At 40.5% G+C, this 15307-nt stretch overlaps 1 protein-coding gene across 10 annotated transcripts in view; it reads right to left on the bottom strand.

The window, feature by feature from the left end:
• The window catches only part of USP28 (ubiquitin specific peptidase 28), a 56974-nt gene that overhangs the window by 21064 nt on the left and 20603 nt on the right, over nt 1-15307 (bottom strand). For 7 of the 10 annotated variants that reach the window (XM_032640435.1, XM_032640436.1, XM_032640428.1 and 4 more), the window contains 8 exons: nt 14099-14204; nt 13021-13180; nt 7571-7657; nt 6724-6861; nt 5705-5778; nt 4091-4170; nt 2667-2815; nt 787-914 (listed from right to left, as the gene is read on the bottom strand). In XM_032640435.1, the coding sequence (XP_032496326.1) occupies nt 787-914; nt 2667-2815; nt 4091-4170; nt 5705-5778; nt 6724-6861; nt 7571-7657; nt 13021-13180; nt 14099-14204 (922 nt within the window). Of the gene's footprint in view, nt 1-786; nt 915-2323; nt 2343-2666; nt 2816-4090; nt 4171-5704; nt 5779-6723; nt 6862-7570; nt 7658-13020; nt 13181-14098; nt 14205-15307 lie in introns of those variants that run through there. The other 3 variants (XM_032640429.1, XM_032640438.1, XM_032640437.1) reach the window with 2 other exon arrangements.

Here is a 15307-nt window from a genome sequence, read left to right as displayed (position 1 = left end):
ATGGAAAAAATACTGTGGTACCTCCATACAATGTAATACTACTCAATAACATTAAGAAAGAAATCACTGATATATGCAACAACATGGATGAATTCCAAATACCTTATTCTAAGTGAAAGATGACGGCCACAAGAGGGCTCATACTGAATATTAATGTCCCTAATTATGACATTCTAAAAATGACAAAAGTACTGGGCCAGAAAACAAGTGGTTGCCTGAAGGTGGAGGGAAGGGACTGACTGCAAAGGGGCACGAGGGAACCTTCCGGGTGATGGAAATGTTCTATATCTATATCACCTTCCGGGTGATGGTGGTATTACTTGGCTGTATACATTCGTTGAAATTCATCAGCTGTACACCTAAGAATGGTAACATTTCTTTGTATGTAAACTATATGTCAATAAAACAGACGTTAAGATTAAAATTCTATAATTTTTTTCTTTTTTTTTTTCTTTTTTCAGGATTTTTTTCTTTTTTCAGGAATACAAATAGTATTAAATGAGCAAGAAATACACAGCAGCTACTCCAGATACTGTTCACCAGACAGCAGGGCTTTCACCTGAAGCCTAGCTACTCAAAATTGTGGTCCAGAGATCAGAAGCATCAACAGCATTGCCCTGAGAGCTTCTTAGAAATGCAAACTCTTAGGTCGCAACCTAGATCCACTGAATCCAAATATGTATATTATCAAGAGCTCCAGGTGAGTCCTATGTACAATATACACTTAGTATATGCTCACTTCTACTGCTACAACACATTAAGAAGACAATCAACCACAGAACTCACCTGTCCATATAAATGATCTGAGGAAATTCCAGTTTATTGTGAATTTTCTCTGGCTGACCGAGGGACTGATTGAACTCAAATCTTGAGAGTTCAAAGGTCAACACTGGAGGTAGTTTTGTAAACCAACGCTATGTCAGGCGTAGAAATGCGGGAGAGAAAAGTTAATTTTAGGAACTAGCAATAGCCAGATTTAAACTGTCCCTCATCAGACTTTCTTCCTTTGGTAATCAAACTCATACTAGAGTTCTTTTTTTTTTTTTTTTACTCCAAACAGTAAAATGACCACTTAGAATCATGCCTTCTTAGAGAATATGGTTAAACACTTCTCAAGACTCCAAATCTACAAGCCAGTGAACAACATTTTAACTCAACTATCATCCTCAGACATGACGACCCTTAAATATGTGAACTTCACGAAGAATCTCCACATCGTTCACTGCACCATCAGTATTCAAGAGGTTTAAAACCTGGAGAAAATGGCTAGCCTAACCAAAGAATTAGAAATTGTCCAGAAAGATTAATATGTGTACATATACTATATACTATTTACAGTCTATTAACCATAATTTGAATCCCCTTTATTTCTAAAAAGGAAACTTGAAATAGCTTCATGATTACGAGTTCTGAAGTTTCTGAGAAAATCTCTGGATTCCAAGAATTTACACATCTCACAAAGGACTTAGTCAAATCAACCTATAATGTTGCCTTGAGTTTCAAGAACAGAAAGCACTGAAATATAAAGAAGATCTCAACTGTCACTGATAGTAGATGAGGAAAAAGCTAAACCCGGAAAGGCATTTCTGTTCAATTCATCTGTATGCCAGAGGTCTGTATGAACAGCTTTAAAATGTTCCCTTTACCAAAGGTGCAAACAGCTATATTCCCTCCCCATACCCTTGTCAGCATGAGGTGAATCCAGACAGCCTGTCTGGCCACCTCAGAGCTATACCTAAATAGGCACAATTTTCTTTCTTTTTTTTTTTTTAATAGAGAGGTCCCATTCTTGAATAGAGGTCTCCAGAGGTCTAAGTCGCTAATGAACACTCCTTGCCTTTCATAAGAGCAAGCATCAGCTCTGCACAATGGCACAGATGATATGCCTCCCAATCAGGAATTAATACTTTCCTTGGAAAGCTAGGGAGGCAGTAGCTCTCTCCCAGTTCCAACACTGCTCTACAGCTAATACACTTTTAACAAGGCTCAAGTCAGGCTCCCTATTTAATTCAAGAAAGATTTTCTTTCTCTTATAAGTAATTACTGAGTTGGACTCATATAAGGCACAATTCTGTTCAAAATGTATGATGAAAGGAGAATAATCCAAGCTGTGTGGTGTTGGCAATTATGCTACAATGTAACTAATTCTTAACGGGAACTTTGAGATATTAATTACCCTTGCTTGCCCTGTAATTCCCCCTTTCTTTCCAACCCACAAAAATAAATAAATGAATCTTACATATAAAAAATTTTAAAGCAAAGGCAGAATTTACAACTGAGAAAAGTAAACACTATAATAGGGAAAATATTCTAAATGGCATACCATAGGAGTTAATCACTGTACTTTTACCCTCCGAAAATATGGAGGCAGTGGTTCTCCCTACTCAGGTACAGGTAGGCTTCAACAGAAAGAGAGAAACTTGATCATACTTAAAACGTCAGAAGCAGCATACAACCTTTATACGATTAACTCAAATTCATACAAGAATTTATTCATCAAACACTAAGACTCACTAACTCTTATCAACTCATGAGAGACTTCAGACTAGTTCAAGTCCTGTTAGTGTAAAGTTATTTAATATGTGATGTGAAAACAGTTTGCCCAAAAGCTCAGTCCTATTTAACTGGCTTTGTCTTGGCAAAGCAAATAAAAATATCCAACTCACCTCTTGTCCATATTTCACTGAATGATCGGAAGGAAGCAGCTCAATGTCACCCTCCACCATGGCCCCTTCCAAACATTCGTCTAAGTTGCGATAACCATTTACCTGAAGGGGATACTGGCCGAAGGTCTCATTGTTACAAAAGGGCTTCCCTAGGCAAAGAAACAGATTGCTTTTTAAAAGACATCACTACTGCTATCGAAAGCTTTTTTCCTGGCACCACACAGACAGTATCTTCTTAATTCAGCAACTTGCTGAGAACTGGTTACAAGTATACTTAGCCGGGATGGCTACCTCTAATGAACCAGCGGATCCAGGCATAGATCATTAACAACTGCTAACATCACAAAAAGAAAGACAACCAACTATGCCTCCTGGTCAAAGACTGTCCCACCACCTGTGAGTTAGTCTTGACTAATTAAAAAGCCTTACCTGAATCTGGTCAAACTCTAGATCCAACTATCAAGTTACAAAAAGAGGAGCAAAGAGGAACATGTTAAACTATATCACAGATACGCAAGCAGCAAAATTTTAGACTGTAGAGAATATAAGAGAACAAACAACCTATTTCTTAAAAAATGTATTTCAAGGAAGAAAGAATGGAGGGAAGGGACAGTCTGCAGATTTTGAAAAGAACTTAAAAGACCAATCATAAATGAACCACATTTGCATCCTGATTAAAACAAACTGTAAAAAAGTATACATATGGGGAAGTGTATTTATTTTTACATATGTAAAATTATATATTTATATACACATGAAATTGTAAAACAAATTGGGCGTTTGAACACTTGACTAGTTATATGATATCAAGAAATGCTGTTTTTTGGGAGTGACGGTGGATTGGATTTTTTTTTTTTTTTTTTTTTTTTGGCCACACAGCATGGCATGCAGAATCTTAGTTCCCTGACCAGGGATTGAACCGATGTCCCCTGCAATGGAAGCACAGAGTCTTAACCTCTGGACCACCAGGGAAGTCCCTGGATTAGACTGTTTTACAAAGGCTATCAGAGGGGTAAAAGAAGACAGGTGTTAGATGGAGAATGATTGGCCATGTGTCCAACATGCAGCTTAGATAAATAAGCCCCTAGAGTAGACACACTTTTGGCAGCCTGACTCAATGAAACCTTGAGATTAGATAAAACAGAGAAAACTGATTAACGTCAGTGTGTGTCTGACATTAATACCAGATTTAGGCTGTGCAAATATTACACAATTCAATATAGCAACTCTGAGACGAACACTGTGCCCGTTTTACAGATGAAGAGACTGAGGATCCAGGATCTCATGTAATTTGTCCACGATCACACACATACTAAGAGGCAGACCCAGTATTCAGACCTGCATTTGTCTGACTCTCAAGCCATTTCACAGTAATACAGATGTGGTCACAAGTCTAGAATTAACATTTAGAGCAGAGAATTTACCTTCATGAATCCCTTCAGTGAGGAAAGTACCGTAGAATAGCTGCACCATTGGATTTTCAGATTTGTTCCTGGGATTGCTGCTTTTAAAACAAGGAAACAATTCTGTATCATTTGGATCAGATAAGCAATACATTAAGCCAAACCAGCATTCAAAAGCAAAAATAATACATTTTCATCAACCCTCAAAGATCTAAGTATGCTCTAAAATAAGTAACGGATTAGTTCAGTTCAAAAACTCATTGAATAGCCAGGGCATGGAAGCAACCTAAGTGTCCATCGACAGATGAATGGATAAAGAAGATGTGACACATATATACAATGGAATATTACTCACCCATAAAAAGAAATGAAATTGAGTTATTTGTAGTGAGGTGGATGGACCTAGAGTCTGTCATACATTGAAGCAAGTCAGAAAGAGAAAAACAAATACCATATGGTAACACATTATATATGGAATCTAAAGAAAAAAATAAAATGGTTCTGAAGAACCTAGGGGCAGGACAGGAATAAAAATGCAGATGTAGAGAATGGACTTGAGGACACGGGGAGGGGGAAGGGTAAGCTGGGATGAAGTGACAGAGTGGCATGGACTTATATATACTACCAAAATAGATAGCTAGTGGGAAGCAGCCGCATAGCACAGGGAGATCAGCTCGGTGCTTTGTGACCACCTAGAGGGGTGGGATAGGGAGGGTGGGAGGGAGACGCAAGAGGGAGGCGATATGGGGATATATGTATATGTACAGCTGATTCACTTTGTTATAAAGCAGAAACTAACACACCACTGTAAAGCCATTATACTCCAATAAAGCTGTTAAAGAAAATTAAAAAACAAAAAAACCCCTCATTAAACAACTATATACCCAGCACTGCACCAAATTCTGGAGACACAAAGGCAATACAGGCATGATCCCTGGCCTTACAGAACTGCAAGTCTAGTAGGGGAGTCATACATGCAAATACATGTGTGTGTGTACATTCAGTATATACATCTATATCCAGTGACAGAAATATATAAGGTATAGAAGTCATATAAAGGTAACAATGAACCCTCTTGTTCAGTTTTCCAAATGAATATGAAAATGCTTTCCTGGTGGCACAATAGAGATGGAATGAAAACAGCTTATTTCTATAAGCCTATCTTAAATTAACTATGTAAGATGCTATTTGGAAAGCTGTTTTATGAGTTTAAAAAAAACTTAGGAAGCAAGTATCTCTGCATCTGTATTTGGCAAGGGCTATTTATAGTCTTTGCTTTGAATTTTACTTCTGTCAGTGACTGAAATAATTAAATTCAATGTATTCATATTATACCTCCATTCTCACATCAAGGATTGATTTGTATCTTTCAATACTTTTACAGCACAGGTGATGACTTTTAAAAAGTTAATAGTTATGACCCTTTTAGAAAAAGAGTTACAGATTAATATGATTATCTACAGGGGGAAAACCAAAGGCAAGGGGGATAAACAATGACAAATATGAGTGGTTACCCCACAGGGTTTGGTAAAAATCAGCAATTTCTACTTGAGAAGAATAATTTCCCCCCAAATCATAATTCTCACTGGCCCGCTGTGAGTAGGAAGGACGTACAAACAAATCCTCAACACTCACTTAATATTAACAGCTAGCTGGAATGCGTCCTCTAGCCAATCCAGGAGCTTGTGTGTGAATTCACTCACATCTTGCTGTAACAGACGCACAAATTGCATGAGTTAGACCCAACAGTATACTTAGGGAAATGAAAATATGCCCTTATCCCACCAATGATTAAGATTCTATTACTACAAAGGATTTCTTTTTCAGGTCCAAATATCGTGAAGATACAAGGAACATTGGAACCCAGCTGCTGCAGACAACACACAAGACCCACTGGGCGATTTCTGATTAGAAGGAAATGGGAACACTACCCCTTCCAGCCACATCTATTTGTAACAAACTAACAAACAAAATCTTCCAGTTAGGCCTTGAAAAAAAGGTCCAAAGAACAGACTGAAGTTATCTAGAACAATATGAGATCTGAATGGAGAAAGGAAACCTTTATGAAATGTTTTGAGAATTTTGTAGAACTGCAGGACCTTTAGACAAATAGATAAAAAAAAGTAATTTTATGAAGAAGAAGCTGCTCTAATAGTGATAGCTTTGATCTGAATAAGAGGTAGGGAAAGGAACGTACTAGAGTCTAGAAGAGAAAGACTGCTCAGAAAAGCTACAGAACTCAGGTTTAGATCATTTTAAAAATAGGATTTCTATTTGGGCCATCCCAAGACAAAGGTGCAGACAAAGGACAGACTTTCCTTTTCTCGGTGACCCTCTGCCATGATTTACTGAGATATTTTCCAATCTCCTCCTTTCTACTTCAACAGCCCCTGGGAAATTCTATTCTTTCTACTATTTTTTCTTCTTTCCTTTGTAACAGCCAGCCTCCCCCACACAACACGTACATGCACACACTTTGTTTTACTTGTTCCTTAGGCACTACAAAGGGCAAAAGCAGGCACCCGGAGTCCTGCATAGTCACATTCGTAGCTTATTACACAGCTGAAACAAGGCAACATCACAGTAGTAGTAACAAGGCATCATTGCAAACTCCAGAGTCAAGGGAAAGAATGAGGACTATGGGCTTCCTGTACCTGCTGCTCCTCAGGCGATCGGAATGCTCCCTTTAAGAGGTCCAGGGCCGCTGAAGGGTCTACAAACTTGCGATTTGATCCCATCATCAGAGCAAACAAATACTGAAGCTCCTGCATAAACACGATATTTCTCTTTTCCTGCAGGAAAGATAGCGATGTGTACTCTTATAACCTCATATTTGGAAAATTTGAACACATAAAGAAAAAAGTGGTCAACAATCTCTAATTTATATTTACAAAGTTCTAGATTGGAATCAGGTCTCAAACTGTTATAGGTACTCTGATAAAGTCTGTGTAGGGGACTGCCCTAAACTCGAGAATATCTATGTAGAAGTCAGAGAGAGAATAATGTCAGAAAGCAAAAGTGTTTATTTTCTAAAACCGCTGCCATCCCTCCTTTTGGGAAAGGCATCACCAAGGGAAATCCTGGGAAGGGTTAGATCTCAGCAGGAGGCTATATCCTTTGGCAAGAATGAACTAAAGACTCTTCTAAGAAGGCCCAGGCCTCCCGGCATCATGTCATCCACTCTGCATCCCTCAGCACAAGCGACTAAAGGAGCCTGAAGAAGGCGCAAACAGACAGGGATTTCTAAATCTCCCACCCAGAGGCAGAAAAGCTGAGGCCATCAGGGTGACCTGTCATTTTCTTAGAACTGTTTTCCTAATTTTATTCCTGCTTAACTTTACACTATTTCTTGTCACAAAGAAAGAACAAGAGCCATTTGGAAATGAAAACAAATGTTGCACAAGCCGAAGAGCATCACAGTAACCAGCTTTAACCAAAATTAAAAGGCCTTTGGGAAGAATGGGACTAAACAACAGTGAAGATTCCTTGACACCAATTTACCGTGTGACTTGGACAATTTTCAAGTACGTTCTGTGGTAGGCTATAGCTGAGGACAAGTCTTCGGAATTCAGGCAATTGAAACAGAGACTGAAATAAAGAAATGGATTAATAGCCTTTCTTTCAAAATAACTGCAGCAAAAAAATATTTTTTACCTTAAAAGTATGTATAACTCAACCTAGTAATTCTACTATGTCTAAGGAAATAATAATGGCTACACATAAAAATTTAGCCAAAAGAATGTTAACCCTTTTTAGGAAAAAACTAGAAAAAACCTAATGGCTAGCAGGAAAAGATTAAATAAACTATAGTACATCTGTATAACGGATTATTATATAGTCATTAAAATAATACTGTAGAAACAATGTTTTCATAAAAGGACAACTACAAAGTAAAAATGAGTGATCAAGAGCTACATGTATCAACATAGATGTATCTCAGAAATATTCTGTGTGAGAAAAAGGTGTAGAAAGAGTATTATATTGTTCATAAGAAGTTTAATCATATAAAACAACATGATACACTGTTTAGGGTTACATACACCTGTGGTTGTATCTGTGTGAAGGGGGTGGTATGACGGGCGATGGGTACAATGGGGACTTAATAATAGTACAGGGATTTGAAACATTTCTTTCTAAAGCTTTACTATTCGCCACTCTTTGCCTTAAATACTGTATTTTAAGGAATTTTAACATATCTCTGGCTGGCAGAATTAGGGAAAGGAATTCCTTTTTACTGTTTGTAAATCATACATTTTTCCAACTACAAATATCTTTTGAAAGTTAATGTTTTAAAAAATCTCTTGTATGGGCTTCCCTGGTGGCGCAGTGGTTGGGAGTCCCCCTGCCGATGCAGGGAACACGGGTTTGTGCCCCGGTCCGGGAGGATCCCACATGACGTGGAGTGGCTGGGTCCATAAGCCATGGCCGCTGAGGCTGCGCATCCGGAGCCTATGCTCCGCAACGGGAGAGGCCACAACAGTGAGAGGCCCGCGTACAGAAAAAAAAAAAAAAACAAAACCTCTTGTATGAATATAACTCCTCATCCCAACATAATCCTCAGATGAAAAGCCCTCCAGCCCACAGACTGGAACTCTTGAAGCAGCATCCTGGGTGGACTATAAGCCTCCGACTTCCCCCACTCCACGACAAGCTCTACCGGGATTCAGCCAATAGGAGGAGTGTACACCTGGACTGGGAACTTAAGTCGGGTTAGGATGTGATACCAAAGTTCCATCTGGAGCCGGGGCTGGGATGCTCAGCTCTACAAGCAGCCCCATCTCTTCTCTTCCCACCTCCCATGTCTACCTAGCGCATCTCCATTCCTCCTGGTTTCACCCCCTACTCGGCTGACTATCCCGTAACATGTTCCAGCACTTCTGTTCTACCTTGAGAAAAATGGCCTTACGTTCTCAAGTCCCTCCACTCCACTTCCTCACCTTCACCAAAATCTGGCTTTTCCCAAAGATGCTATTATTCTTAAAAACTACAACAGTGTGAGCTGATGTTACTCATTTCCCAAACCAATATCAACTTGATCCTCCAACATCTGCTTCTTCTCCTGTAGTCTCTGTATCACTAATTACATCCTCCTCCTCCAGGCATCAAAGTTCAGAACTTCAGAATAATCGTTGACTCCTTTCCCTTTATCAACCATTTACATCCAGTAAGAAGTCCCTTGCACTCTGCCTCTGGGGCGCTATTTTATTCATAACCACCTCCTCTCTATCAGTCCCTATCACCTGCTCTAATCAAACTCCCATCACTGCCCACCTGGATCACGGCACATCGTCTCCCTGCCTCTAGAACCTCCTCTGTACCAGCCCACTCTCCACACAGCTCCTTCTAACTATCTTTCTAATGTAACCAAAATAAAGCACCTGATCCACTGAAGACTGTCATATGGTGAGAGCTCTGCCATCCCAAGTCTGCTATCCTTACTAGGTGACTTTGGTCACTACCCAATCCACAGGACATCCTGTCAGCTCTGCCTTGGAAATAAATCAAGATTTCAACCTCTTCTCTATTTCCACAGCTACCAGCCTGGTCCAGGGCAGCACGGCCTCTCAGTGATGACTGCAGCGGCCCCCTTCATAGGTCTCTCCACTTGTATCCGCGCCCCCTCCATTCTGCTCTCCTCACAGTGGCCCGAGGGAGCCTTTTAAAACTCGAGTCAGAGTACATTACTCCTCTGCTCAGAACCCTCAAGACTCCCCATCTCACTCAGAGCAAAGGACAAGTTACCTCTCCAACCCCACATCCAGTGATCCTTGCCTCCGCTCCTAGCATTCCAGCCACTCGGAACTCTGATGTCCTGTGAACACGCCAAGCTCACTCCCACCTTGTGGCCATTGTTTGGTGCTTCCCCTTCTACATGGAATGCTCTCCCCCGACAGTTGCCTGGCTCACTCTCTCGCCTGCTGTGTCCAGGGCAACTGCTCCAATCTCATCCCCTCACGCAGCCTAACCTAACATCGTAGTTTATGTTGGAACCTGCTCCCGTCCCTCCTGCGTCAATTCCAATCTCCCATACCCTGCTCTCTTTTCTATCACACTGACCAGAGTTTAACATACTATATAAACATCTATGTAGTTAACGAGTTAGTTTTTCAACTATTTATTGATTCCTATTTCAACTATTTATTGTTCCTTGTCTGTCTTGCCTCACAAGAATCTAACTCCCTAAGGGCAAGTCTCTGTCTTGGTTTGGTCCACTCCTATATCTCAAGGGCTTAGAACAGTGCTAGGCACACAGCAGGAGTCCAATTCACATTTTCTGAGGGAACACAGGTACTTTTGTTCAGCCGAGGGACCCCCCCAGCTCCCATGAGCATCTTAGGTCTCATGACCTATTCCTCCACTCCATCTCTACATACCCAGGATATGTCAATACCGGAAACACTGCTGCTTCTCAGATCACAAATTCAGAAAAACCTCCTCTTGAACCATAACCTGTCTTCTGGCTCATTTGTTCAATGACCCACAGGACACCTGTGCTTTGACGTCATCAGGAACCCAAGCAAACAGACCTCTTTCCTGTCCTCCCTTCCTGTCTTCATTTCTCCCTCTCCCCAGCTTTGATTCCGTGGTCTCTACTCATCTTTCATTAAATTCTCAAACTGCTCTTTTTTTTTTGAAACAATCTCTTAGTTTTTATTTATTTATGTATTTATTTATTTGGTTGCACCAGGTCTTAGTTGCAGCATGCAGGCTCCTTAGTTATGGTATGCGAACTCCTAGTTGCAGCATGCATGTGCGATCTAGTTCCCCAGACCAGGGATTGAACCCGGACCCCTGCTTTGGGAGCGCGGAGTCTCATCCACTGCGCTGTACCACCAGGGAAGTCCCTCAAACTGCTCTTTTGTCCTTTCATCATACCCAGCAAATCCTCCAACTTAAATGAATTTAATTTTCCACTTAAGCGTTTTGGAGAACTGCTAAGAGAAGAAGTCCCGAGCAAACAGGACATGTGGATACCACTATACATTTAAGGTCTACAACCTCAAGTAGACCTTCACATTTTTAGAAATCCTACCACTGTATTCTGGCGCCAACTGGTTTCCCGCTGTTTACAACAACCATTTAAACTTTCACTCCCTTTAAAACCTCATTCTGTCACTCTTCCACTCCGCCTCAAAAAATGGCTGCTTATTTCAGAGGAAAAAACGACTACTAGGAACTATTTCCACTTTAACTGGCAGTCATCATTTCCTCCTTGTCCTCTCCCCTGTTACCCTCTTGCCCTCTTGCTGTCGGAGGCCAAGCCCTCCCCACACGCCCTGCTCTCTGTCCTGTCCTCCCATGCTTTCTCAGAAGCCTTTCTCAGTCATCCCCTCCATAGGCTCGCTCCTTTCACCATCTCTCACAGGAGGGAAGTGAATCCAGGGAAGGGTCTCGGTCTCAATCTCAATCTCTCCCTCTCTCTCGAAAGGAAAGAACTGACTCGTGTCCCTCATTCCCCAAGACCTTCCTACATCCTATTCTCAATGCAGAGGCCAGTGAGCCTCTTAAAATGGAAGTAGGATCGCAGCACTTGTCTGCTCCAAACCTTCCAATACTTTCCCACCTCACGTGATTCCTGAACCCTCATCACGACCCCAAGCTCCCCCTCCCCCGTCCCGCCTCCACCACCTCCCTGCACTCACAGCCGTCTGTTCCCCCTCCTCGGGCACTCAATTCCAGCCTTCTCTCTATTTCTCAGCTCCTGACCTGAGTCTCTGAACTTGCTGTTCCCTGTCTGCAGTGTCCTCTATATAATTATATGAAACATTCTTCATGGAACTACATGGCTCATTCCCTCGCCTAAGTCAGGCCTCTACTCAGATGCCCACCTTAGCAGAAAGGCCATACGTAACCCCCCTATATAAACAGCACCCCTTCCCTCTCTAGCTGAACCCTTTCTAGCCCCTCTTGCCCCCATTCATTCATCTTTATAGCACTTACTGCCATCTGATATATATTTTGTTTCCTGCTGGTCCCACTCTTTTCCAAGTAAACTCCATGAGAGTGAGGGCTTTGATTTATCCACTGCTGTTTCCCCAGTGCTAAAACAGTCCAGGCACAGAGTAAGCTGACGGAACCCATGGATTTTACGTGTGTAAACGGAGGATTCCATTTTTGGCCAAGCAGCTGGGTCAGTGTCAAGGACTGTGAAGGAGAAGCTGGCAGGGCGCGATCAAGTGCTGCACTGCAGCCACGTTAAGTTTAAGAGGCAACACGCTCCCCAGGCGAATTCATCCTCTAGCTTGGCTTTATCACCATCTACATGCTACTGATTCCCAGAACTATATCTGCAGCCCAGATCTTTTTACTGAACAACATACTCACATAGATAACTGCCTACACTGTATCTCCACGTGGACCCTCAAACTCAGCATGTATAAAGCGAACTAAAATCCCCCGTTTAACACTCACGCAAATTATTCCTCCTCCAGTGTTAAATGGCACTATCGTCCACCTGGTACCTCAAGCTAGAAACCTTGCAGTCCTTCTCAGGCCCTCCTGCACATATCCCTACCCAGTTGCTTATCAAATCCTATAGATCTGATCTCCTAAATACCTCGTGAATGCTTTGACTCCTCCCTTCCATGGCTTATGCCACTTCTCTATTCCAGGCCATCATCATTTCCTTCCTGCCTGGTCATTTATGATAGCCTCCCAAAGACTGATTTCTCCTTATTAGCTCTTGCTCTGCTGTAATACAGCATTCACCAAAACACCTCCTCAACCTATTTATAACCACAGAAGATTCTGTTTTCAGTACTGACCAAGCTAGACACAAGAGCACCTAGGTCCAAAACACAAGAAAGCAACCAAAACACAATAATGCCATGGGGAAAACCCTCCAGTTTTATTTACCTGTTTCCTTTTTTTTAAAGCTATGTTTCTCACATTTCAGTTTAATAAATTACAAAATCGTTTCCAGAAGACACAGTTGTCTCTTAATACCATACCTGAATAACAGCACTAAACCAACATGTATTGCCAACATTTTTCAGCCCAACGGGCCAACCATCAACTCGCCTCCAGTCATTGGGATTGGGATTTTCTCCCCAGACTTCACAGCGTTTTCTCTTTGAGCGTTTAGTTTCTGCAGAGGTTGCCTCGTGCATCCTATATTGTGCCAACATATCACACATCAAAAAAGAGAAGAGTTAAACAACAATATACTATATGGAGGATGTAGGTAAGCTTTCACAGGTAATTCAAAATGCCAGATAAACTATTTACTGGGTAACCGCTGGCTATATAATAACTATAAGGTTGCAACATAAGTGAAAAGGTTTAAACATCGAGTTGTTAATCCTGCCATAACAGAGATTATTACTAACAAGGGCCCTGACGGAACTGAGTTGAGACTCAAAACTATTTATGGCTACCATATTAAAAGTTTTACATTTCAACAATAGTGCCTTATCTCAGACCTTGCCATTGAAAGAGGCAAGAGAGACACTCTGCTAAAGATAAGAGCCTTGAAATGGCTTAGCACACAAACCATAGCCCTATGTTTCCCCGAAAGAAACAACTTGGCAGTATGAGGGGATAAACATGTCTGGAAACATGACTGGGCACCACTGGAACTGGGTATCTGTGAACAATACCAGACAATCACCAAATCAGTACCAATTCAAAACATATATCCTCCTAGTCCTAGGGCAGCTGAGTGATAACTTTCATTTTCAATAGCCAAAAACAAAACATTCAAAGTTTACAAAGGCTCAAAGTTAATAAAGAGAATACATATTTATCAGATATTTGCCCTAGACAGTTTTCTCCCCACTAGCAAATGTGAACTACAAAACCTTGCAGGCTTCTACTCAAAGACCACAGGCTGCAATAAGACCCTTATCATATTTAGCTTCTTCAAAAGTGAACCAAGGAGTAAGTAAGCGAATGTGAATTTAAATTTTCTCATAAAAGAAATTTCATTTAGGTGCAATTAAAGAAGCTTGGCAGAACTGTTTCACAGAGATAATGCCTTTGACCTACATACTGATGTGCAGAGCAAACACTATAAATTAAATCAATAACCTGTTAAGATCTCTTCCATCAGCTTGAATTTTGGGGGACTCCAGCAGACTCAAAGCAATGGCGGCCTGAAGATCATCTTTGTTATCATGAGTAAGGTCTATTACTTCTGTAAGATAAACAGAAATTTAATTAGTCTACATGCAGGAAACATTGCCTTTCTGTTTGTATTGTAGGAAAAAAGGTGAAAGCATTCACAAAATTAGATACACTCCCTAACTCTCAATACAATGGCTCTTCTGTGTAAAAACAACTTTATTACTCTATGCTAGAATCAAATGAGTAACTTATAGCTACACTGTAACCTTATGATTAGCTAACAGTACAGTAATAACAAGCTGCTAAAATGCAATGAGTCAAATACCCCCTTTTGCAGCCTTACTTCACAGAGTCAGAAATATATCCCATACCTGTAGGTTAAATAGTCTCTTTACTTACCATTGTAAACTATCAGCTAAAAGTTGAACATTCAAAGAATGGATATTTTCAATCTCACAGGAACTATTCTAGAGAACAGAGGATATACTCCTCAACTCATTTTATGAAGTCAGCATAACACCTTGGTATATCACAAACCAATCAAGAACAGTAAGAGAGAGGAAAAATGACAAACTCACGCATGATCACAGACGCAAAGAGCCTGAACGAAAGCAAATAGAATCCTGCTAACACACCAAAAAAGATTATATATTAAGACCAAACTGAATTCACTGTAGGAATGAAATACTGAGTTAATGTTAGAAAATAGACCAGTAAAATCCACTATCTTAACAGTTAAAGGAAAAAATGATCATCTCAATAGATACAGAAAAAGTATTTTATAACATTCAACCTCCATTAAGGAATAGAAACTCCAAGCCAAGTAGGAAGAGAAAAGAATATTTTTAGACTGAGAAAGAATATCCATGGAAAGCCCACAGCAAACTTTACACTTAATCGTGAAATGTTACATGCATTTCCTTTAAAACTAAGACTAAGACAAAGATGTCTGTTGTTGAGGGCTTTTATTCACCATGGTTCTGAAAGTTCCAGGCAGTGTGATAACAAAATAAAATAAATTTAAAAAAATAATAAAGATTGCAAAATAAGAAACAAATCTGTCATAATTCACAGATAATGATCACCTACAAGGGAAACCCAAAATAATCTATGGAAAATAGTTATAATTAATAAGAGATGGTTAACACCATTGTAAAGCAATTATACTCCAAT

The sequence above is a fragment of the Phocoena sinus genome, chromosome 8 (assembly GCF_008692025.1).
Source record: "Phocoena sinus isolate mPhoSin1 chromosome 8, mPhoSin1.pri, whole genome shotgun sequence".
Taxonomy (NCBI): domain Eukaryota; kingdom Metazoa; phylum Chordata; class Mammalia; order Artiodactyla; family Phocoenidae; genus Phocoena; species Phocoena sinus.
This window is presented reverse-complemented; position numbering and strand designations above follow the sequence as displayed.